Source organism: Zosterops lateralis (genome assembly GCF_965231275.1).
Source record: "Zosterops lateralis genome assembly, chromosome: 24".
Lineage (NCBI taxonomy): Eukaryota > Metazoa > Chordata > Aves > Passeriformes > Zosteropidae > Zosterops > Zosterops lateralis.
In genome coordinates this window covers 4134181-4159970 of record NC_139784.1, presented here as the reverse complement: position 1 = coordinate 4159970, position 25790 = coordinate 4134181, and the positions used below count along the sequence as shown (strand labels likewise).

Here is a 25790-nt window from a genome sequence, read left to right as displayed (position 1 = left end):
ATGGTTATTTCATGTTTGCTATATACACAGTGCAGTTCCCTAGCTCTTGTATAAGGCTCTATCAGTCATGGCTTGCTTGTGTCCTTCGGTTTTATCTTTTTGACCTACACTGCAACAGGCAAGGTGAAAGCTGTATGCAGTTTCATTTTTATTTCTCCCCTTTTAAATCACCTGAAACAGACCCTCAGGAGTAACTACGTTGAAGGCTGTTATTTTGTTAAATGACAACTTATCACACAGCCCCATAGACATTGTTTAGGAACAAGTTGCAGAAGCCAGAGATGGAAAAAGAATAAATTAGTAATGTGTATTTATTTGTGTTTGGTTACAATACACAGACAAGGAGGACACTGAAATTATTACTGAGATATTTTTGCAGCTGCAGATCACATGAGTGACAGTGCACAGAGTAGCAGTCAGAGGAAAGGAGAGGTTCTTTGCATAAATACAGACACATGAATTTCACAGTTTTCACAGCAGTATGTTACAACTTTACACTTTAAATTACTACACCAGCTTGATTAACATTGGTTATACATCAGCAGTGGTCCCTGGATTCAGGTACAGCCAGACCAAGGATAAGAACATGGTAAACATATTGAAAAACAACAAACAACAAAAAAAATTCCAAAGTCGTGGCTTATGAGAATGACAGGCACATTCCCCTCATGGGAAAGGTACAGCTTGTTACCAGAGTCAGGTTCAGTAAGGCATACCTGTGAGCCAAACTCTACCCCCCAACCCTAAATCACTTCTGGAAACAAAATGAAAATAGAAAAAAAAAAAAAAATAGAAGTGTGAGAGACAGTATTAAATACAGCAGGTAACAGAGGAAATAGCACAAGTTTTGGTTTTATTAGATTAAGTTTCTATCCTTATAAAACAGTCGCTTTGCACAGTTTGACCAGGCAGCTCAACGTCTCTGTTCTGATAATCATCTTTATACATCACAGTCCCACTGTGGCTGTCCCCTGGAGAGGTTTCTGTCCTGGTGCATTCCAAGGCAACAGCAGCTTCTCACATGGTCATGTGCTCTGGCAGGATATAGGATATGTCATCCCAAGGGTGACGGTACAGGCCCTGCTTCAACCTCTTCTGGTCCAGGTAGTGTCCTGAAATGGGAGTGGTTCATGTTACAAAAGTCCTGTCCCTCCTCTTTGTCTTGAGTTGGATTTTGGGAGTGCATTGAATGCCCCTGGGTTTCAGGTTTGTCTGGTGTTCCTGGGGCAGGGCAGCCTCAGGAGGAGGGGGAAAGGGGAGGGAGGATGTGGCAAACTCACCAATGAATCCCATACTCCTGCCCAGTACAAAGATGCCATTGAGAGCTCCTATATCAATATATTCATCTGCTTCTTCCCTGAAAAAAAAAAAAAAAAAAAGGAAAATAAATGGCTGCTGGTAATCATCTATTTAAGAAATCAGTCTCACATGGGCTGCCACCTGCTCTAGTAGAAGCCACACAAATTCCCCTGACAGCTTTCTGACCCCAAAAGCCAGGCCAGGCTATGTTTCCTTCCCAGTGTCATGGAGTTCTGCCCCTCAGAGCTGGCAGTACAGCTCCCCATAGGACCATGATCCACAAACAGCCCTCCCTCACTCACCGTGTGAAAGAGCCACAATTCCTGAGCACGTCAACAAAGGCCACTCCAATAATACCATCTACATTCAGGATAAGGTTTGGTTTCTGCAGGAAATAAAACACACCCCAATGAAGATGTCAGCAGTGCAAATGGTGTTCACCTGGCACCTTCCCCACTGGTGATCTGAGGACTGCCTGTGGCTGAGGACACACCAGCCCAGCTATGGAGAGGCTGCTCAGCAGCCTGAGCAAGAACTACACTTAATGGAAATGCTGGAAAACCAGCCCTAAACAAGGGGTCTGTTGGGTCAAGCCCCAGAGGTTCCCAGTCACGGGCCAGCATATGTGCCAACAGCCTCAGATTTACACCCAGCAGTGCCAGTGTGGACAGTGGCCACACAGATGGTGGTTTGGCTTGTTCAGCATTTTCCTGGTAGCCAAATGCCTTCAGCCTTTCCAAACTGGAGCTGTACCTGGCCTCAACTCTACCCCAGACACCATCCCCAGCAACAATTTATGAGGCACTGCACTGAAAATACAGCTAAGCCCCAGTCACTTTCCCTCCCATGAGAACCAGTGCCTGGAGCAGCTCAATGCTGGCGCCTTTCACCTTGGAAGTTGTGATTTTTTCTACTTCAAGTGCATAGTCCAGCAGTGGAGTGGCTGGGAAGTGCTGCTTCACATAGTCCTTGAGAATCTGAACTCTCATGTCAGGGTTATTTATCTGCAAGTTCAGAGCACAATACAGTTAACGATGTTGCCTTTTACTGATACTGTTTGTAGATCTGGGAGAATTTGGTCAATAGCTGTCTCTGAAACTTGCCAATTGCTTTGGTTTTGCTCTCACCCACCCACCCCTAAAAATCCCTCCAGTTCATCCTAATGCAGTTTTCTTACTGATTTCACTCGGTGTCCAATGCCCATGATCAGCTTCCCTTCTTTCTTCATCTTATTCACAAATTCCATGGGGATAATCCCACTGTCAAAAGCTTTGCTGAACATCTTGGCTGCAGCATCAAGTGCTCCCCCAAACCGGTCACCCTGGGTGCAAGACACAAAGGCAATTACATCAAAGGACTGCACAATTAAGATACAAACCCAAGATTATCTCCCCCATCCACCCTCCTGGTCTCTGGCATTCATGACATGAGAGTGGGGCAGGCACCTGAGAGAAAGCATCTGCTTATCTCTCACACAAGTGCCAATCTGGAACCAGTGCATTTCTGCTAGAGACAACGTGGGGGAAAATGCAATCCAGTGTCTGTTTTAGTAACTCTTGTCAGAGTTCAGGAAACCAAACAGAGTCAATACTGATAGCAATTGGGCTGCTACAAAAATATTTCTAGACTCAAAGGAGACAAAGTTTATGGCTTACTGGAAAAATGAACCAGATTTGAAACAGAGAGCACTAAACTATTAAAGTTGAAATTCAAGAGTGGACAGGCACCACCAGTCTGTGAGTCTGCAGTCAATCCAAAAATTAGTAGTAATAAACTTAGAGTAATGAGTAACAAAGCTAAACCTCCTGAATATCAGGTACTCACAATAGTAAGAAGGCCTGAAGTGAGGCTTGAAACCAGATCTTTGCCAGCCCTGGCACAGACAATGGTGTTGTGGGCTCCAGACACGGCTGGCCCGTGGTCTGCTGTCACCATCAGGCACATCTCAACGAACTGGCAGGCATACCTGGGTAACCTGGGCACAGACACCACACCAGTCAGGGACAGAACACAAATGCAAATGTTTGTAAAATCCCCAGTCTCTCTAGAGCTGAGGCAACACAAGCAATCACAGATTGTGAATAAGGCCTAGAATACAGAAATTTCCTCAATGCACCACAAGACTCATGGAAACCTTCATCCTGAGATTAAAACATGCTGTATGTAACCCAAAAATGCTGACATGGTGTCATGGAGGGAATACAGAGATGGCATTCCATTGAATATACCTTCACAAAGAAATCATGGAATTACTTTTTTTGCTTTAAAGTGTATTAATAAACAAGAAAAACTCCAAAGAATCTGCAAGCTTTCACAAGAGCAGCCTCACCTCCTCTGAAACCAGAGCAGGCCTAGAACTCCTCCAATTCCCATCTCCTCTTTGAAGACCTCAGTGATGGGCATCCCAGCATAGATCAGCTCCTGCCCTCGCTCGTCACAGATGCTGGTCATGAAGGAAGCTGGTTTGCGAATCAGCCCCAGCTCCTGCAATTGCAGTGTAAAGACAGGATGTTAAATGACCCACACCAGCAGAGAGGGGCAGCACAGGGCAGAGTGGGCAAACAGCAATGCCTCAGGCTTGCCCTCAGAGCAGCTTCCACAACCCAGAACCAGCACAGCCTGTAGCTCACACTACACTACACAGCACAAAGGTATAACCCCAACGTGGCACCCAGAATCACAGCCAATGAATGCCCTGTCTGATTCCAAGAAACCCCAAAGCAGGTAAATAGCACAGCTCACCCTTGCCCAGGAGTAATCCATTGGCACAGTTGGAGGAGGCACTTCCTCAGCTGGTTCAATCACTCTTTTGGCCACAAGGTCCTGGTACACAGACCTAGGGAGAGAATCCATTCAGTAACTTTGGTACTTCTAAGAGATCCAAGCGAGGTGATCTAACTTACACCTTAAAACCCCACAACGGGTAGAAGCTGCTTTCCTTAAGCAGAAATATATTCCCTATCAGGCCAGAATAAGTGCCCTGACAGCTTTTGTCCACTGCTGAAGGTGCCCTGTGAGTGTGACTTACTGAATGACCTCTCCCAGCTCATCAAAACTCCGAGGAACAAACACTCCAGCTTCTTTTAAGGCTTTGTTCTTTGCTACAGCAGTTTCAGAGGCCTGGTTGGCACAAGCTCCTGCATGGCCAAACTGCACCTACAAACAGGAAAAGAGAGAGCACTAAGGAATACAGACTGTTATCTGCAGAGAGTGCAACAATAGAGCCCTGATTGGGAACACCAGTGCCTGCACACGTCTCCTCTGGGCTACCAAAACTCCTGGCTGCAGTCAGAGCCAGCAGGGTAACCACAGGGATGTTCTGATCTGGAATCCCTCCAGGCTCATTCATTCACATTCTGCCTCCCTAAACTGCCCCACTTGGAGCTGCTTAATATAGATCTTTGCCATCCCCACTCCAGAAACAGGCAGCTATTGGAACTTGTTGCTTTCCCTGGGATCTTCGGTGTCCCTTCACAAGTAAGAAGAATCTCCTGCAAATTTCCTGTGACAGATCTATAGAAGTGCAAGATATATTTATCATTGATATTTAAGGACTTTTGCACATTAAAGTTACTACTGCCAGTTCTGGAAGGTTTAGGTACAATGAGTGAAGTTGAGTTTTTCTTCCTGTTGTGGATATATCCTTATTTTATGCATTTGCCCCCATTTTTGCACATACCTCTGAGGAGAACATGGTGGCACAGGTACCAATACACCAGCACACCACTGGCTTGGTGATTCGGCCTTCTTTAACACCCCTGCAGATCTTGTACTCTTCTGTGCCTCCAATCTGCAGGGAGAGAGATGTTTCCAAGCTGCACTTTTGATAAAACCAGCTCCTAGACACACTCAGAAGCATTGATGGGAGTTTTTCTCCTTTTTTACAGAGTAATGGCTGAAGTTTCAGAACGAAACCTTCTGATTTTTTTTTTTTAAGAGGGAAGACTATGTTTGCCTGTGGAATGTATTAAATTTATTCTGACAAAATCAGCAAGAAATAAAATTTGAAATATTCAAGAACAGTAGAAGTAGCTGCTATTTAGCATCCTTGCAACTGGGTTGGATGTTTCCAAAACAAAAACCACATACAGGTATTTCTCAGATGGTCTCACTCACCTCCCCCAGTACTACAATCATCTTCACTCCTGGAGTATCCTGATAACGCAAGACATGATCCATAAAAGTTGAACCAGGATATCTGTGTGCAATACAGGGGAAATGGTAGAAGTTTATTTCACATACTTTTCTGAAAGAAAAATTAACACCCAACCTTCTTTTCCTTCTCCAAATCACCAACAATTCTATTGACCAAGTTGAAAACCAGTGCCTACTGAACTCATACCTGTCTCCTCCGATGGCCACCCCCTCATAGACCCCGTCGGTGGTTCTGGAGATGATGTTGTTGAGCTCATTGGACATCCCTCCAGAGCGGGACACGTAGGCCACGCTGCCAGGACGGTACAGCTTCGATGCCAGGATGTTATCCAGCATCCCTCCTGTATTGCCTATTTTAAAGCAACCTGGCTTGATCCCGCCAACCTATTAAAGAGAAAGGTGTAAAGCCCTTTAAAATCATGAAACTGAAGAACATTTGTGTAAGGCAGCCTTGCTGGCATTTATATATAGAAAGGAGGTTGGCAAAGACTTTAAGATGAGAGATTAGCATGCAGTTCCTGTGACTAAAGACAAAGTGGATTGTAGGATACACTTCAACCATTGGAGAAAGCTGATCTGAAGGTTGAGAAAGACAGGAGAAGGCAGCCATCAGTACTTACAGTTGCAGGCCCAATGATGGTGACTCCCTTATTATCAGCTGTCTTGATCAGTTTGCGAGTCAGGGCCTCTGGAATGCCCTCGGCAATAATGGCAATGGTGCGGATCTGCAGCAAGAGAAAGAAAACCATTGGTACCCCACAGAACAGCCCCTTGTCAGGCTCCAGGGAAGTCATACTTGGGAGGTCACTCTGTGCACTCTCATCCAGCAAGGCCCAATGCATCAATCTGCAGGCTGCCATGATCTTCACAAGAGGCTCAATGCTCTGATCAGAGAATTTCCCCCTCTGGTACATCACAGTAAGGATGGACAAAGACACCTGTTTCTTCATCTACAACAGCCAATCTTTATTCTTCACAGCTCATATTTGTATGGTTATCAGAAGGCATCATGTTTAATTCTAATTGGTTAGCAAATTACTGTAACTCAGTCCACTGGTTAGTATTTGCTAGTGTATGTGCCGGTGGAGTTTATATACTTGCCACCTGGGAGGAAGATGTTTCAGAGGGGTAGAATCTTTCTTGACACAGGTGCAGATTCCTTTCTCATGAGTGCAGGCTGACAGGCTGATTCTCACAGGTACTTATCAGGCCAGCTATTAGCTATACTTAGCCAAAGTAACAGGCCTGAGCCATGATTTTACATGGCCTTTCTTTTGTAAGGTTATACCTATATACCACACTTGCACATCAGACCAGCACTTTATTATAGTCAGCCTAAAGTAGTTACTGCTAACCAAGAAGCACCAAGTTCCTCTTAAACAAATTCCAAGTCTAGCATTGGGATTTGCCAGGGACCCCCAGCATCCTCCTTACATTCTGCAAGGAGTTAGAATTGAGGGTTATCTGCTAAGCCAGAAGACCAAGACAATCTGCTAATGCCATCATGGTTTAAGAAACACCAGTACCCTGCTGACAGGGTCTTCCTTCTTCATTTGGGCTTCTTCTGGATCCTGGACTCACCTGGGGATAATTCATGGTTTCAACAGTGCTGTCATAGGCAGAGCGCAGGGATGCAAAGTTGATGAGAACATCCACCTCTGGGTGCTTCCTCATGGCATCTGCCATGTTCTTGTAGACTGGGATCAGGATTTCTTTGTGGCCCCAATAGAACTTCTGCCTGTGGTCACCACTGTGGAAGAGAAGATGGAAAAGCCCTGACCTTAAGGCTGCTGGAAAGGCAAAGGGACACAGTGCATGCAGACAGAGGAGTTTACAAACCCCATTCTCAGCCCCCGAGACTGACTGAGACACTCACGAGCACGTGAGCGTGTCTGGGGAGGGACCATATGACAGCAGAAGGTTCTTCAGAGAATAGGACAGAGCAGCATATGGAAGGAGACGGGCTAATGGGGACAGAGGCATCCAGCAAGATGAATAAGCTCTCCCATAGTGAAGTTACCAGAGCCTTAACTCTACTCCAAGCTGGAAGACAGAATGAGGCACAGAAAGAGTAATGAATGAGAGGTGTGCAAAGCTGTGTCACTGGGCTGGTGCTAACACTGGACTGGGGGAACAGCCAGGACAGAAATGGAAGGGCCAGTCAGCTTTCCAATCCTGCTACAGTGGGACTCTGCTCATCCCACAGGCACTGGAGGGGAAGCAGCTGGGAAGGCTTCACTGTTGGTATTTCATACATAGTAGATGCTCTGACTGGAATTGCAGAGAAGTCTGACTGAGCAGTCATTTAAGTGTGTGGATAGTGGCCATGCTCCCATACAGAATATTCCAGGTTTTGCCAGCCTGGCTCCCTCCAAAAGATCAAGCAGAATCAGACAGTTATAGGTAGCCTTAAACTTAAATCCCTGTTGCTTTTTCCCTCCTTAATCAAGTCCAGCACTGCCAGAGGCTGCCACCCACCTACAGAAATGAATGTGCCTGCACTCAGTATCCTGAGGTTTGCACTTGCTGAGAAGTTATTACAGAGCTGCAATTACCATCAGAGCTGCAGAGTAACAGTACAAGGTCTTAATTGTCAAGAGGAGAAATTCTCTGCAGGACAGAGGTTGATTAGACATCAGCTCTCCAGGATGTCTGTAAATACCACAAGAATGAACCAAAGCTCCTGCCTGACTCTGGGCTCCCACCTCACTGTGCTGGAAGCAACAGCTGCTGTTTCCCTTCTCCCTACCTGTCCCACAGGGAGACCCCCACACTGAGGAGGTACAATAAAACAGCTCATGCACACCCAATAGCCCCTCTCATCCCTTAGAGATGAGTAAGATAGGATAAACACCATAAGGGAACTCTCTATCCATTGAAGGATCTACAGCCTTCCTGCCCGTTAACTACTGCTGCTATTGGAAAGAATATGAACAAGATTTTATTTTTTTTTAATTTTGTTTGGCTACGTGCTTGCTTTGGTTTGTCAGCACAGCTATGATTCTAGATAATATTTGGAGGGGCAATTCCTGCTGCTGCAGGCACAAATCAAGGTGTCTCAGACAAGCACACAGCCAACAGCAGGTGAGTGGAAGAAGACTTACACTGCCTGCCTGCCTTTGCTGAGCCAGGGGGCTGGGAAGAAAGCCCAGATAGTCACATCTGCCTAACTCACTGAGTGAAGAACAGAATTTGGGCATCTTTTAAAAGCACATGAAATGGAACTTCAGTTCTGTGGTGAACATTAAGCTGTTTCAACAGCACAGCCCAAAATCAATGGTTGAAGAAAGCAGCCTACAAAGCCAGCCTGGGGGTGGAAGGGAGCAGAGGAGAAGGTGTTCCAGCAGGGATGGAGACCAGGGCACAGCTCCACCAAAAAACCACAGAGACAGAGAGGAGGAAGGTCACAGAAGAGTTGGAGGGAGATGAAAAAGCTGTGCAGTCACAGGCTACTTACGTGAATGGATAAACCATGGCAGCCACTGAGGGTTCATCCCGGGAGCAAACGTAATCAAAGTCCAGCATTCCTTGGACAGCCCGGGTCTGCATCCCCCACACGATTGCCTTGGTGTGGCGGCTGAACAGTGCTGTGGCTTTACCTGCTCAGAGAGAGGGAAAAAAACCAAGCCATCTTCAAACTGTACACCTAAGCAAGACACAAACTGCAACTTTGCCAAATGCCTGCTGAAAGGCTCCTGGATGACTGTATTCCTCCCCCTCCCACAAACTGAACCCAGGAGATGAACTGCACTTTGCAGGATGGAGTAGCCACACTGTCCAAATTAAGGAAGAAACTGTAGATGAAGCAGCAACCCATTCCCTGGATTCTGAACACAACAGCCAGGTTTTGGGGTTCACTAAATGGGCAAGTGAATCACAGGAGGAAACTGGTATAGCAGAGGAGGTAAGTGAAAACTGCTTCTGCTTCTCCTCTCATGGGCCTTCCATATTTCTCCCAGTTTTCTTATACAAAGCTGAAGAGAACTTTGAATTTCATGTATTTATTTGCATGTAGCCCACAGTCTGAGGGAACCATGGGAAGCTGGTCAGGGCACCATAGTAGAATGATAGGAAATTTAAAAATAAACAAAACACAACAAATAACAAACAAACAAAAAACCAGGCAGGAAATAGGGGGAACAAAGAAAATAAAGGAGCTCAACATACTCGAGTTTTCTTTTTTTTTTTAATGATCAGAACCCAACACAAATTTGATGGCTCCAAGAATTTATGTATGGCCCAAAACTTGGCTTCAGGAGACAGAGTCATGGGAAAAGCAACAGTTCAGCAAGTGAGGATGGACTGTTGGCTAAAAGTCTATTTACAGCACTTATCACAGCACAACATTGAGTCCCTCCTTCTGACTCCAGGCAGAATTAATTTTAAAACTTGTAAAAATTCAGAGGTGATCCACCTGCTGATGCCAACTTGGACTACTGCTGAGTTCTTTCTGGATTTAGCTCAAAGGTAAATAGCATTAGGGATTAAATGGGACACTGTACCTCTGGCTTCCACAAAAAAATCAGTCCTTGCTCTCCAAGCCCTACACACTCACACTTCAGACTCACTACAACATTTGGAAACTAAAAATTCTGTTTATCTTGCAGGTCTCTGCAAGGGCGTAGCATGAGTGTCCCCAGGAACACCAAAATGCAGACTCAGAGGTGATGATGTTTGTCTGAGAGCATGCAAGCAACAATCCAAGAATTCCCCTTCTACTGTCCCTCCTCATGATAAGGGAGGTAACTTGAAGCTCTACTTTGCCCCCCGTTCAGCTGTTTATTTTCACACAGCACAGAGCCCAATAGAGTCTTAAAGTCCCCATAAAATGGCTTCACTGAGCACAGGCTTTAATGGTTTGCTGGACTGTTAAGGCAACATTTAGTTAATTTGTGACTTTTCTCTACTTTCCAAACCTGATAACCAGGGCCCCTGCACTACGTTGTTTCTCCTTGAAACAAGATACCAGTTATTGGTCACAATTCATGACTCCTCCTTTTGAAAAGCAAAGGGAACAGAGCTTTTCACTATGTGCCTCAGGCTGTTCTTCTCTGTGATGGTTTTGCGGGGGATGGGAAGAAAAAAAGTTTGTTTGAGACCTGGCCCTCTCCCCCCAGAAATAGGAAGTATTTGTGCAGAGACATATGTGATCTGCACTTGAAAAAACAGATGAGAAGTTCACGTGGTGACAGCTAAATATGCTGGGCAGGAGGAAAGGACCAGACAACACAGCAAACTTTTGGAGAGAAAAAACAGCAACAAAACCAAGAACTGAAAAAGTCAGCTGCCAGCAAGGCCAGGCACATTCAGCTGGTCACACAGGTCCTACCTGAACCAGGTCTGGAGGCTGGGATTGAATCTGTTAAAGAGAGAATCACTCATGCAATGGTATGACAGAGCTGACTGCTGCTGGCCCACCTAGGAGCTGCAGCAGCCCTCCTCTCCACAGCACTCAGGGCTTTTGGGTTTGCTCTTGTTAAAAAATAAGCAGTGTGGAACCCTCTCACTGCACTTCCTCTTCTGCTGTTCCTGAACATCCCAGATCAGGGCAACTCTGACTCGCCATGTGTATGAGCTCATGGCACAACTGAGATGCCAAACCACTTAACTACACTCAAGATAAAGATAGGCAGGCACCACAGAACTGCTTCCCTTTATATCTAGGAAAAAAAGCATTTGTCTCATGCCCATCCTGCCTTTGGAAACAGCAGAGCATTGCCAGCAGCACTCCCAGGGCTAGACTTACCAAGAGGTGCTGTTGGTTTTGCCTTCTTAGCTGGAGCAATACCATCTGGTTTGGACTCAGAGAAGGAGGCGGTTCTGCTCGGTGCTGGAGTCTGAAAGATTCAGAAGCCAAGTCAGTGAGGGGCAGTGCTCCAGGTATGGCCTGGAGCACAGAGGAGGTGGCTTCACTTCGGCTATACAAAGAAAATCAGAGAAAATGAGTTTTCAGATTGGACCATTTCAGTCAAGCAACAGACAACTGAATGACCCAGTAGGTTGAACGGTCACACTGTCAGCTTTGAGAGGCCACATTTTCTGCACAAGTGAGATGGGCATTGGGGTGGCCTCTCCTGATAAACTGCACTGGTAGTCATGCTTGTTTTCCTAAAGCTTCCTATGAATACAGGTAGCCGAATGTATTTCCAGCCTATTTGGACAGGGGCACCTGTCTTCATGAGGCTCCTCACACCCACATCTCCTCTCACAGTGGGGAAGGAACTCACCGAGGGGCTGCCGCTGGCATTGAGCAGGAAGTTGGCGGTGTGGGCTGCGGCAGGCGGCTGGTTGGGGATCGGCCGGTGGCCCAGCGCCATCCCCACGATCGCTGTCATGTGGGTCTCCGTGCCAAAGACGTGGATGGGGATCCCCGTGGTCTTCCCTGGGGGAGCACACAAGAACAGTCAGCCTCCTCAGGGGAAAGCTCTACCAAAGTGAGGCATTTAACACCTTGAGAAAGCTCAGCAGAAAGCAAGTGGCAGAAACAAGATGCAAGAACAAAACTTAAGGACGAGCTCGGTTCTTACCAACTTCTCCCATGACACGTAACCCTTCCTGGTAGTTCGGGCCTCCTCTTCGTACAAAGATCCTCACCTCGTGCTCCTTCAGAGGGCCTTGGTAATCCTTTATTGCTCTCACAATGCCCTAAAAGAAATACACAAGACAGGTGACCCAGGCAGCCAGACATTGACCCTGTCCCATCATCTCAGGAACTCTTGGAAGAGATGGACAATGAGCCTCAGCCAAACATAGAATTGGGAAGAAGGGCTGGGGGCTGACAACTGTGTGTTTGCTGATGTTTGAGACTGGTGACTTACTTTAAAGGTGGCTGCTACATTGGTGAAGTTTGCAATGCTGCCTCCGATAATCAGGATCTTCCCTAAGGGAAGAAACATGGGTAAGTAAAACCATTTCAAGTGCAGAGTACTCCGAGATCAGGAAGCAGTTAAGGACAAAGTGAAACAAAATTGCAGAGTAACCAGTTGTATTTAGTAGGAAAAAACCCTAAAGCAGTTAAGTTTAGTAGAGCCTGGAAGATAACACCTTTTATGAAGCAGGAATGTTTGATAAGGATCTCTCAGGCCCCATGGAAAACCAAAAGTCCTCTCTTTGAAGCAAGAGCTGAAATCCAGAAATCCAGCCCTGATTCCTTCAGAAGGCAGCAGTACATTGAAAGTGCTGCCAAGGAAGGCTAAGCATAGTAACAGCCCAGATTTGTCCATTTTTTTTCTGCCAGACACAGTTTCACAGCTTTGGAATTGCAGCATCTCCCTTACCTTCTGGGTGCTTCTCTCGGGTCATGAGGGAGAGGATGGTTTTAGCATAGTCATAGGTCTGCTGCTCACTCGGGGCTCCTGAGTATTCCCCGTAGTTTGCCAGTTCATTCACACCCCCCAGGTCACAAATGGTGTCACTAAAAATAAAAAAAACCCAGTTATTTAAGAGATTTGTTATAATTTGAGTCACTATAAAGTTCCTAAAGTGTTCCAAATCCCTGGGGAAGTGGGATTCTCAACAGAGGGACAGTGCTGTCTGCTTGAAAGCTGCTCTCCTCTTGGTGCCTGTCACAATTAATCTTGTCATGTTCCCCAGATACAAACCCAGTGGCCACTACAACAATCATATTACCCTCAACAGCCTCCAGCCAGCTTGTTTCTTTGTAAGTCAGAATGGAGCTGTAAGTCAGTTTCTGTAAGAAACTGTATCTAACCCTAACCCTTCCAAAATTAAATTCCCTAAGCAACACTATGTTCCATAGCCTGGTGAAAAATCTGTACAGCATCGTCATTCTGAGGAGATCCCTAACAGCCACAGTGTGGGAAAAATGGCTTTAGGAGAGTCTACTTTCCAGAGGCTGTAGCAATTATGTTCTCTCAGCACCTGAAACCCTTGCCCTCTGGAAACCTCACTTCCATTACCTGTACACCACTGAAGCACCACCACCAGCCACCATGGTCCAGATCCTGCCTTTGGGGTTCAGGATTGTAAGCTTCAGGCTGGCCCCACTCTTGGCATCCAGGTCAGCAATGTAGGCTTCCTGCAGAGAGAGCAGCACAACCTCAGCTTCCCCCTGCACCTGCCTTTTCTATCCCAAGGGTTCATACTCCTGGTGCATTTGGACACACAGTAATCACACCTCATCAGCTACAGCTAAGGGACAGCAGAGATAAAAACACAGCACTGCCAGAGAGAGAGGCCCAGCTCCATTCCACCAGCACACGACAGGCACAAAATCTGAACAGACCTGTAAAGTCTGTTCTGGCCTTGTCTGAGACCTGAGAAAATCTAGAAATCATCTCACCCATGGTGACCACTCTGGCTGTGCTGGAGCCAGGAACACAATCACTGAGAGCTGTAATTTGGCTCAACATGGTGCTCCTGCAGCCCAGTGTGCCAGGCTGCTGAGCAGCACTTCATCAGAGTTCATTAACATTCTCAGCAAAGACTCTGCCATAACAACCTTCCCAGGGACTCAAGAGGGATGATTCAGAGACAAAACCTGAACTAATCCTTTTAAGAGCAAATTGAGTTGAGTGTTGGCATCCAGCAAGCTACATGGAAAGGAACAGCTAAATGGATTTCCTGGCCACAGTACAAAAAACTTCAAACTGAAGCATAATTATAATCATTAAAATGAAAAAGTCAGAACAGAAATCTTTTTGGAGAGAGAAGAGCAGACCCCTGAAATAAGTAACAGAATAATTAAGGAGAGAGCTCTATTTCCAACAGCCCCTGAAACTGCTCGGACCTCTGTCTGGAACAGTGCTTGTGCATCCAGCAGTACAGATCCAGGGAATTTGGGGGGAGAACAGGCACTGCTAGCTTTGCAGTAAAGTGCTGCCTGCAGCCCTCATCTCATTCTCACTTTTTGTAAAAAGAGGTGTATTAACATCTTACTTAAAAGTTTCAGAAATGGTGGTTATTGTCTCTGGATTCATGCTTGGATGCAGCATTTGCACACAGCTGCTTTCAGAACTGTCACTGAAACACTGAGGGAACAGCAGCTCCCACAGGGCGCCCAGTAACCACTGCTCCAAGAGAAAAATAGTGATGCTGAGGGGAGCAACTTGAGCAGGAACCACAAAAGGAAGTTCTGCACAGGCACAGAGCTCTGGCCCACAGCTGAGGAAAGTTCAGTATTGGCCTCCATTACAAAAAGTCAATTCTGAGTTAAAGAACTGACCAAACAGAGCTGGGAAGCAACTGCAGTTCAGAATGTGATTCTGAGCAGCCCTAGGACTACAGCTACCTGTGCACAGGTTATCTTGGACAGCACTGCCAAGGTGCTTGAGACACAGCAACAAAACCACTGGAAACAGCAAAGCCATGGGTATACAAGCAATGGTGAATTCAGGACACAGTGAAGGAATCCCAGCTGTCACTTGCCTCGGGGTAAGCTTCCCTGCCAAAAGGAGGGGGGAACTCCACATCCCCCCACTTCACTTTGCAGATGTAGTCAGCCGTCGCATCAATCTTCGCAGCCAAATCGAGGATGTAAACACCATCATTAGTCACCACTGCAGAGAAAAACATCACAATTAGCTTTGGGTTGTACAGAGACATATTACAGATTTACTCCAACATCTGGTACCATACAGACATCATTGCAAAAGCTGGTGACTGATGTTTCCCCTGGCACTGAGCAGTATTGACCAGCCCCAGCAAGCTCCCTGAGGAATTAACCAGTTAAGGTGGCCATGGTCCAGGCTCTCTCAGGGGCTGTTTTGTTCTAACAGTGCAATTTTTACATTCTTCAGTACTGCTTTAACAGTCCCTTCAAGGGAATTTTTCATTTCCTCATTTTTAATTCAGTGAATGAACAGCTCAAAGACATATCACTGCCACTTCCATACTTCTACACATGGCACCTGGTGCTGTTGTGAATTACAGAACCAAAGGAAGGATCAAGAACACATTTCAGTATTTCAGAACAGAAAGTTCTGCTTCCAGAAATATCCATTACCTAATGGATTGATCTCAAGGTACGTAAAATACAGATCTTCATAAAGGTTGAACAGGCCACAGATGAAGCTGGCCAAGATGCTGTAAAAAATAGAAAAGTAACACAAGTTAATGAAAGCAGCGAAATAAAAGTACAGCCTGCTCTGTTCATTGGTATGAGAGGCAATCTGCAAATTTACTCGGCATCAATTTCTTTCATTCTCATTCATCTTCTCTAGATGGAGCCTGGGTGATGGATGACTCAAGGGAAGGAAGACCTTGATGACTCATCTTAATTACCCTCCACCAAACTCTGCTGAGGACACAGTTGCTCACAACTGTCAGAGCTATGCAGCCTGATTTATCTCCCCACAAGACAGAAGCACATTGTTTCCTCCCTGCTGGTACCTATCTTTGTCAGATCTGAGCTTTGTTAGCTGTGATGGGGAGAAGGCTGCAGTGAACTGATGGAGTGACAGGCTTCTTCACCCTTCAGTACTGCACAATGTCAGCAAGGATTATGCTATGTTTGGAAAAATCATGACTCATATTAAGCTAACTAGGTATGGGCATCTAATTGAGGGAGATGCAGAAGCCTTGAGATCTACAGATAAGCCTGCAGAAGGAAGAAGAGGGCAATAACTTTGGAGATCGGGCCAGAGCAAGGGAGAGGGAAGTTCTGAATTAGCAGTCAGAGCCACATCTCATCACTATTTCAGTAAACAAAAGAAACTTCTGTGCTGGCACAAATGATCTGAATTCAGTACATGTCTCGAGTCTCAGGTTGAGACCTAAGCAGGCTGACAATTGCTGCTGCCAAGTAAAGGTTCAGCACTAGGAAACCTTATTTTTGAGTTTTACAGGCAGCTGAGATAAGGTCAGAGAGCTTGGATTCAGGATGCATGGCATATTCTGGAGAGCAGCAAGAAGGGCAGGAGAGTGAGCTTCAGGCTAAGAAAAATAGAGGGATGTGGGACTGAGATAAAAGAGTGCAGCTGCTGCATGGCTAGTCCTACCCAGAACTCCATCTCTACTTACTCCTTCTTGTTAGCTGGTGCATGCTGCAGGAGATGCTTCTTCACATCTGATTCATTGAGCTTTTCATCCACTGCCACAAGCAGCTTCTGAGCTTTGGCATCCACATCTCCCACATCCACACCCCCTTCATGGTGGAAGAGCACATAGTCTCCCTCACGGGCAGCGTATATACACACATAGAACTCTTCCTCCTGCACCACAGAGCAGGGACAAGCATTTATCAGTGACACCCAGAGAAGACCCTGGAGAGGCTTTTGTGCCAGTGCTGAGATTGGGGCAGCTGAGCCCAACATTGAGCTTCCCAAGGAGCAGCAGTGCTGGAGTGGCCCTGACACTGCCCAGGGGTGTGCAGCAATACTGTCAGCTCAACAGCACATTCTCAAACTTCTGCTTTCTCCACTGTACCAATCAAGGTAAGCATGGAAGCCCAAAGGGATTTAAAAGTCTGCTTTAATGGTGTACTAACCTGTTTGTGAGGGACGAAGGGTTCAATCAGAAAGTTCTTTAGGAGTCCCTTTGCATTAGCAATCTGGGGATAGAAAACAAGAAAAACACACATAACCACTTGTCCAGTACATTTGTGACAGCATAAGCACAGCTTTGAGAATTAATCAGCAGTGCTTTAAAACAGCTCCCTCTCCACTGTGCCTCCTGGGGAACCACTCCTCCCTCTCCAGCACAGCATTCAGCACTGTAACCCCAGGATATCTGGTTACAGGAGTCGGTCACCTTTCCTATTCCTAACAGAACAGAGTGGTATCAGAATTACACCTAGACAGCTGCTCTCCTCTCCTGTCCCAGAGGCAGCACTGTCACTGGGTCCTGCTCAGCACAGCAAGATACAAGGGCTTGAGCTGCTCTTGGTGTACTGGAAAATTCAGAAGTGAGGAATTCCTGAGCTAGTGAGAGGAGAGGCCTCAGAGTAGTGTTCACCCTGAAATGGTATCAGGAAGCACCAGAAGAGCAAGAGAATCCTTTAGCCTCTTCTTATGGGTCCAAGAACTGTTCTGTGTAGGCACTTTCCTGTTAGCCAAATCCGTATTTCCAGGCTCAGGAGACACTGGGGGATACTCTCTGCTTCTGAGGACACCAGTGGTCCCAAGTCTGTGGCCCTGTCCTTGCTTTAGATATGGTTGTTGTGCTAAAGGAGTAATTTCCACACCCACCGTTCTCCCAACAGGGAGCACTCGCAATGCTGCTCCTGCTGTTTCCCAATTCTTGCCACACCGGCTAAGAGCCAGTGGCAAATCAATCCCAGCAGAGCCAAAGGCATAAATTCCTTGAGGCAGCACAACTCCATCAGCTCCCAGCACACAGCAGCAGGGATGGCAGGCACTTCATTATCATTAGTGCTGCACTGTCATTCCCAGGAAAATAAATATTACACAGCAGCACTGAGTTAAAATAAGGGCCTGAAGTAACACTCAATCATCAGCCAAAGCACATGGGCTGGCTGCAGTAGAGGACCAGTGATTTTACAGCTTTTATTCTGTTCCTGGGAACAAAAAGCAAAGCACTCACCGTGGTTTCCCGGCCCAGGCGCTGCTTGAGCCAAGCCTTCACCTGATCCAGAGTGAGGTTAATCCCAACCAGTCCAAGCTTCCCACGTCTCTTAATGAGCTGATCTGGCTTCACCACTAAACGCTACAAAGGTTGGGCAAGAGATTTAAAGGAAGAAGCATTAGGAAGTGACTTTGGTTGAGTGGTTCTCTGCAGATAGAGAAGTAAAAACTTAAATCAGTACTGCACAGCACACATCCTTGCAAAATTTCTTTAATCTTGGCAAATCCAGCTCCTAGTACAACACACCTGCAAGTTTGGGGGGTTTTTTTTATGCTGCAGTTTGAGAAAAGCCACCTTATTTCTACTCAGCTGTGAGCAGACATCAGAGGCTGAGGTGACAGCTTGTTCTGTCTTTTTTTGTTGAAAAAACCCAATAAAAGTCATGACAGACACAGACAGTTGCTCACAAAAAAAGAAAAAAAAGCTCCTGCTGTCACTACACTTTGCTTATGAGACTGGCTAGGGCCAGGTTCATGCACATTTCAGCCAACTGACTGTGGCTCTTTATAAGATACCCGTGGATAGCTGCTCCTGGGTTACACACATCTCTAGCTTGCAAATATCTTTTTAAAAAAACAAACTAGAAGTGGGTGCCATTCTCCTGGACCACTGATATGTCCTGCAACTTCAGCAACTTAAAGAGTCAGAACACACTGTGCTGCAGTACAGGACACTGAGCATGGTCTTGCTGCTGGACTCTGAAGCCTTTTCCAGCCTTACAGAACCTGCCTTAAAGGCCGAAATGCATCCTTGCTCCCTTCTGGCTTTCTGCAAGGCTTTTAGAAGCAGTGCTGATCTCTTCCTGCAGTTCATTCAGGCACTTGAGCATGGAACATCTAATTAGTGCAGGGTTTCCATCAGTCAGTCAGTCAAGGACTATGAGACATTCAATTCATGTTCTCCAGCCAACAATTTAATATAATTAACCACTGGAAAGGAGCCAGCATGGACAGCTAATAAAAAGAGCTCTGGATATGTTTTCTCTACAGAAAGTGTGAGGATATGAGATACAGAAATAAATGATTTTGCACTAAAAAATTTAAAAAAGGAAGTTTTCCCTGACATTTTGCTTGGATTCAAGAAAACTAAGTAGTGTCCTAACTTAACATTAATGCCAGATATGGAGAGAGCGCTCTGATTTTCAGAGCAAGGCTTTGAGAACAGGGACTGACATCTGTCTGAATCAACCTGTTTTACCTTCTGTGCAGTTATGAGCAACTGGTTCACAGCTATCTCTGCTCCTGCGTTTCACAGTCTTAAAGGAATAATCAGCCCCCCATGAAGTGATACTGAGCCTTGAAGCAAGGCTTGTTCTTTCAACAGGGTTGGGAGTGACTGTGGAAGAGCAGCAACAGTGACCAGTCCTTCAGGAAGAACCTGGAGCAGTGCTCAGGTGCTCCAGGAAGGCAGATCCTGCTGTCCCTGTCTGTTGTCAGATGGACACAAAAAGATCACACTCACACCTTCAGGTTGTGAGATGAGAAAGAAGGAAATTTATTTTGAGTTTAAGGTTTATTAAGGGAAGTTTATTAAGGGTTTGGACTTTGACCAGCGATTGGGGGACGAGGTTGACACCTCTCTGACCTCATTGGTCAAGCCAGAAGTCTATCACAGAGACGAATGCTAAAACAATCCACTTTGTTTATGTTACAATGCATGAGAAAATTCCAGTCCAAGAATGTAAACATCAGAAAGCTAAAAATCAGGGTGACACCTGTCCTTACCTCGCTCAGGAGCCACGGGTGGTCCTGAGTGAGCCGTGCCCAGTCTGTGTCTGGGGTGACCCGGGCATACTTGAATCGGTTCTGGATGGCACAGGATGTGCTGATGAACTTGTACAAGAACTCTTTCGCCGTCTGCTCGGAGATGGCTTTGGCTGACATGGCTACCTAGTCTGGATGGGGAAAAAAAAAAAAAATCCATCAGGAACAGAGCCCTGCTCTGGCCAAGAACTCTCAACCCAGCTCAACACAAACTCAAAGAAAACCAAAGTCTCCCCATTACACATAAGATTATAAAACTGCCCTGATAAGCAAGAGCTACTCATGGCACTTAAAACTTCTAGCCCGTTCCCCTGCCATACACACTGTTTTCATCCAGCCTTGTTTGCAGGGAAAGACAGAATCCCTGCAGCTTGTCCCAGCCACCACCAAGCCTTGCCCAAAGCCACAGCTTGGAGCATCCTCTCACATCCAGGGCAGTGTCCAGCTTTCTCCAATGTCATAGCACCCCAGGATTGCTCCTGGTGTAACCCACCTACACCGTTTTCTGGAGCATTTCCAGGGAGAGATCCCCTCCCTCCCACTCACTCACTGGGTGCCATTCTCCAGTACCACTGATATGTCCTGCAACTTTAGCAACTTTTCCCTTTCTCTGCCCTGAAGCATCCCATATTCCCAGTCAAGCCTGACTGTGGGCATATCAACAATCCCCATCCCTTTTCTAAAGGGAAAAGAAAACACTGCCAGTATTACCAAAACTAGAATAGGTTTACATAATTGCTTTTCCTTGTTTCAGAACCAAGTTGCTTGGAAAGAGCTTTACATCTGACAGAATAAGATGCTCAAGACAACAACAAAGATTAAGGTTATACAGTTGGTTTTGTTGTTTTGGGTTTTTTTATTAAGAAAGACTTCTAATTCAGTCCCTTTCCTATGGATGTTCTTCTTCTCTTTTCGAGTATATTCCAAACTGATGTAAGCAAATGATTTTATGACCTCAAGACTGTAACTATTCTTTTTGATATGCAGCAAAGAAGTCATAGGTGTCAAAAATACATTTATTTTTAGCTGCCATAAACACTTATTTAAAAAAGTACTTCATCCCAGTGGCCCTGTCTGAATGTGTCATAGATCAGAACTGAGTGCTGTGATCAGTTGGCAGGTTTGGTGTATCTGTGGGGTCAGACTGCTGACAGGGATGGTCAAGCAGCAACTCCTCCTGCATTTTGAGTGACTGGGGTCATGTCACTGTTCCCCAAGCACAGCCAGTGTGGCAGGAAGCAAAAGCACCCTTGGGATGGATTCTGGAAGAGCTGCAAAGCAGAGGAGCACCAATACAAAAAAGAGGAGTTCAGATTCCATCTGAGCACCTGGAGAGCCAAGTACTAGAACAGCTCAGTAAAACTACCTGCCTCACAAAACACATACCCCACTTCAGACCCACAGAGGGAAACAGTTAAATTCCAGTTATTTCTTCTACTGCCCTCTGGGTAAATAACCATTAGTAATCAGCTGGGCTATTCATCCTGTAAACAAACACAGAATAGGCAGCAATTAACTAGCCATAATTAGAAATAAAGAACTTTTCTCCCTAGAGCAGAAAGAAGGAGGTTGGTCCATCCCAAGGATAGTAGGAAGCAGGTTGCATTCCCTGAGCTTCCCAAACCAAATAAGTCAGACTGAGTAGGTGCTATTACTGAAATCTGATAACTATGCATAAGGACGAGCAGTCAACTTTGCCACTGCCATCTTTTCAAATGCAATTTCAGGGTTAAGAATCACAAAGGCAAAGCTACAGCAAGGGCAAAAGACAAAGATCAGCAGGCCTGCTTTCAAAGAGTTCTGATGTAAAATCTGAACATGATTTCAGCTGCAGCTTCCAATTTAATTCCATTTCAAAACAGGATCAGGCAACGTTTCTGCAAGACCCCATCCTTCAGACTCAACTCCCACTCCTGTCACTAGAAACACTTGCCCCTAACTGCCTACTGAAACAGCCCCTGTTAGTTTATTAGCCCAGTGCCAAAGCCAAGGTGGTCCGACAAGAGGGGAGCTCTTGTGAGCAGCCAGAGGACACCAAACCCCAGACCAAGAGCCCAGCCTGATCCTGCAGGCACACCCAGACAGGCTCCCACAAGCACCACACCATTGCCCGGCCCCACAGCTGCACACACACAGATCATCTGTGCTGTAGAGCCCAAAATTTTCCATTGGAATTTGTACTTTAAGCAGAGCTATTTCTGAGAGCAAACCCTGCTCCCACAGTACCTGCAGCCACCATTTGTTCTGCCTGAGAGGGAATTGCAATATTACTGCTTCAAACCCCTTCGAAATCCATCAACTCCAGAGTCTGCTCTGGGCTGTCCCAGAGAAACAGTGTCACATATCACTGCAGCAGAAGCAGATGGGTGAAAGAAAAATGATAAAATGGCAAACATATTTCTTTAAGAAACCTAAGTTTTTTTCATTTCTCCAGGGTGTCACAGATCCTCTCAACAGCATTGCAGAACTTCAGTCCACAATTACAAACTAAACCACTCAGGCTGATGTGGGTTATGCCAATGAATACCCTGCAATTGCAGGAAACTGGACCCAGGGTGTCCCTCAGGTCTTATTAAGAATAGTCCTGTAAAAAAAACCTCAGTGGGAACAAGTGACACACATGGGATTTCTTAAACTTGAGAGACACAAAGCAGAGCTGTTCTTCTCTCAGAACCATTTCTGGTCTCTTTTATACTGCTCCACTCTGCTGCTCCCCTGGTTTCCCTCTCAACTTCACCACCTCATTTTTGCAGTAGCACTATTGGGGTAAAGAAAGGAAACTACAGATTTCTTACAATAGCAGTAGATTAATAATAACATCCTTGTGTCGTGGCAACAGAACAGCAGGAATGAGGCTGTTCGGACCTTATCTGCCCAAGTTTCACATTTCCTAAACATTAGCAAGTCTTTAATCGTGCCCCTCACTCCGTTTTTCCACTCTTCTAACCCTGCCTTTCTCGTAGGACAGAGAGCACAAAGCAATTGCTTCAGTCTGCTGAACTGTTAAGCTAAGAGATCAGCAGGAAAATAATCCATAGGGCATCAGCAATTCCTGCCTGTGTGTGCTCGTGCAGGTCCCTTGACAACCAGGGAGCCAGGACGGCAGGTCCATTAACTCACTGCATCTGTTCTGCTAACACCAAGCAGGGACATAGACTTGTGTCACTACAGAGGCAGATGAACTGAATCTCCCCAGTTTCCCAGGAATGAGACAGGTTCAAACTCTCATTGGTCAGAATAATCTGATTTTCAGTCATGTTTAGCCCCTGCAGTGCTGACCAGTGCTGGGGAGAGCAGTGGCTGCACCTCTGAAGCTAAACTCAAGAAAAATGTCCCTTTCTCTGCCTAAAACACAAGCTGTGGGATAACAACATTCTGTTCCACTGCTCTGCTCAACATTCATTAGCCAAGACAGATCTGCAATTTTCTCAGCATTTCAGGCGCCAGACCTTGCACCCACCACACGCAAGGGCAGATTCATGTCAGCAGCACAAGTGCCACAGATTTCTATGAATGATTTGTGTTCATTTAGTGAGGCTCCAACACTAACAGCTTCCCTGCAACACCTCGGAGACCTTTCTCTCATCATTCATACCCACTGATTCAAAAAGGGCTGGATTCCAGCCTTTGTTAGCAAGTCCAGAGCAAGTAAGAGACATGGATTAGATCATATTTTCAGGAGCTCAGCAGCACTTATTCCCTCAAAACATCACCTGTCAAATATACGCAAAGAAATTGCTGCTTGAGGAAAGTTTCCTGAGTGTATTGACAGAGAAAATCAGAGGGATGATGGCAAGGTAGGCAAGAGTCCTCGAGCTAGATGTCGTGTTTGCTGTGACAAAACTGATATGTCTGCCCCAATATATAAGCAACCAGCTGAGGGGTGCATGCAACAAATCCAAAGGAAACACAGATGGAGAAACAGGTAAAGTCTCCCTGATTCCCAGGAGAGCAAAGATGTGGCACTGCTCAGTGCGACACGGTCTGCTCTGCAAGGGGAGAAAAAGTATTACAGACATAGAATTAGTTCTTTTTTTCTTCTAACCAGAAGAAGAGGTGTAACTCAGCTTCACCAGTCTGTGTTCATACAGTAAGTGGTGCTCACATATGGAATTCTCTGAGCTCTGGATTGGAACCATCCTCCAATGGCACCTGAACAACACTTCAGGCCAGGAGGAAAGGACTCCCTTCTCCACTCAAGACTTGACGCCCACTCTCCTAAGAACTTTGTCAACAAACCCACACCATAAAGCAGCCTCTCCCCTCCATTCCGGATCATTTATTAACACAGTTCAAGCTAAGCCAGTATTTTCAGCCCATGGCAGCATGAAAAGTTACATCAGCTCCCACCTGGCAAACGCGAGTGTTTCATCAGAGGATGGTGCGGGCTCTGCCGTGGCCAACGTGAGGTCACGGTCCCGCAGCTGCGATTGGGAAATGCTGTGCAGGGTGATGCAAACAGGTGCTGCATGCCCAGCTCCGGGGGAGGCTCCCTGCACACATGGAATCTCTGAGAAAAGCACGGCAGCCAGGAAGGAGCACGGACCATGGACCAGTTACATGTGGCTAACAGAGAGCAGCAGACAGGCTCCCCACACCTGGTGGGCACCCAGTGCCACAAGGGAGGAATTTGGGAATCCTGTCATTAAAGACCATCATCTTCTGCACCCTTGGGGCTCCTTAACAAGCGTATTCCTTAAATCACTTGCACGGTGTACAGCAGTAAAGGCCACCACAGGTGGGCAGGACTTCCAAATGTGGCTGTCATTGTTTGGGAACCACTTCAGGCAGTGCTGGAAGCATGGGAAGAGCACTGATACCTGGAGAGAGCTGCAGAGTTTCACATGCAGGAAACCCAACAGGGTTCGGGTAACAGCACTGGACCACAGAGCTAATACTCTGAGCTCCAAACCCCGATAGGGATCAGAAAGAGTATATACAGACACAATAGTCAGGGTGGACCTCAGCTTTCAGCCTACAGACTGTTCAACAGAGAGAAGGGAGAGTCTGTATAGCAGGATGAGAATTTCGAAAGCAGCAAGACAAACAGGAGGTGTTTGCAAGCAGCAAACAGGAGAGCTGGAACACAGCCAACTGTCCCGGGAACGGAGCGACACATGGGCTGTGCACGCTGCTGCTCGTACGGGAATGGCGTGATCCCGACGCGGGGCTGCTCCTCCAGGATGGTCACGAAAGGATTTTCCTTATGGCAGCGGAGACGCTTTGGTCAAGGGCCCCTTGGACCTGGGGCGAAATACGCATAAAGCCAGACCCCTTTCCCTGCCCCTTGGCAACCTCTGCGCTGTACCCACCGCACACTGTCCGTGCCCCAGAGCCGCCCCGGCCACCGGGACCCGAGCGGGCACCAGCCCCGCTGTGAGGACACCCCGGCGGAGCGACGGCGGCGCCGCCCGCAAGGTCAGGGGCGGCCGTGCCGGCCGGGGCGAGGGCTCCGCTCGGACCGCACGGGGACAGCCGCTCCCGCCGGCACACCCGTTACTTGGGCGAGCCCGCGGCGCTTCCGCAGGGTGCGGGCCGCTCCCGGGGCTCGTCCGGAATCCCGCGAGCTTTCGGGGCCGGCCACAACCAGCGCGGCTCCCGCCCCAGACGCGTGGGCGCCCCGGCGGCGCCGGCAGAGGGGCCGTGCGAGGCCCCGCCACGTGCCGGGCAGAGCTCGGCGCCGCAGCCCCTCCAGCACTCACCTGGGCCCCGCTCGGCCGCTGCCGCTCCGCTGCCGCTCCGGGTCCGCTCACGCCGCCGCCGCCGCCTTTTGTTCGCGGAGCGCGGCCTCCCCGGCCCATCAGGCTACGGCCGCCGCCGCCGCCCATTGGCCGGCGCCGCTGCCACGTGCGCGTTGCCTGAGCGCCTGCCGCGCGCCCATTGGCCACCGCCGGTGGGGTGCGGCCGCGTAGCCTTGTGGGAGCTGTAGTTCCGGCACCCTCGCCCCGCCCCCGGCGGCGACCGCGGCCGTGACCCCCCACGCCGGACCCGCCGCCGCTGACGTCACCGGCCATGATGACGTCAGCAGGC

At 47.2% G+C, this 25790-nt stretch overlaps 1 protein-coding gene across 1 annotated transcript; it reads right to left on the bottom strand.

The window, feature by feature from the left end:
* Nucleotides 1-293: 293 nt before the first annotated feature.
* Nucleotides 294-25547, bottom strand: ACLY (ATP citrate lyase). Its single transcript, XM_083877568.1, has 28 exons — nt 25463-25547; nt 19722-19891; nt 17956-18078; nt 16901-16963; nt 16435-16625; nt 15419-15498; nt 14838-14972; nt 13374-13488; nt 12732-12868; nt 12273-12334; nt 11982-12099; nt 11682-11836; nt 11201-11291; nt 8912-9053; nt 7036-7204; nt 6075-6179; nt 5642-5838; nt 5416-5497; nt 4979-5089; nt 4328-4455; nt 4042-4135; nt 3629-3783; nt 3124-3274; nt 2477-2620; nt 2190-2303; nt 1602-1684; nt 1281-1357; nt 294-1112 (listed from the first exon to the last, which is right to left on the bottom strand). Exons 2-28 carry the CDS (start codon nt 19878-19880, stop codon nt 1018-1020), a joined length of 3276 nt encoding a protein of 1091 aa, XP_083733694.1. The 5' UTR covers nt 19881-19891; nt 25463-25547; the 3' UTR covers nt 294-1017.
* Nucleotides 25548-25790: the final 243 nt, after the last annotated feature.

What these genes read in the sequence shown, in the direction of transcription:
- ACLY (XM_083877568.1), bottom strand. Translation starts at nt 19,880, where the DNA reads ATGTCAGCCAAAGCCATCTCCGAGCAGACGGCGAAAGAGTTCTTGTAC. An exon ending in CCTTCGTCCCTCACAAACAG is followed by an intron (nt 16,626 to 16,900) that starts GTTAGTACACCA and finishes TCTGTGGTGCAG; the next exon opens with GAGGAAGAGTTCTATGTGTG. An exon ending in GGAAGCTTACCCCGAGGCAA is followed by an intron (nt 13,489 to 14,837) that starts GTGACAGCTGGG and finishes CTCTGCAGGAAG; the next exon opens with CCTACATTGCTGACCTGGAT.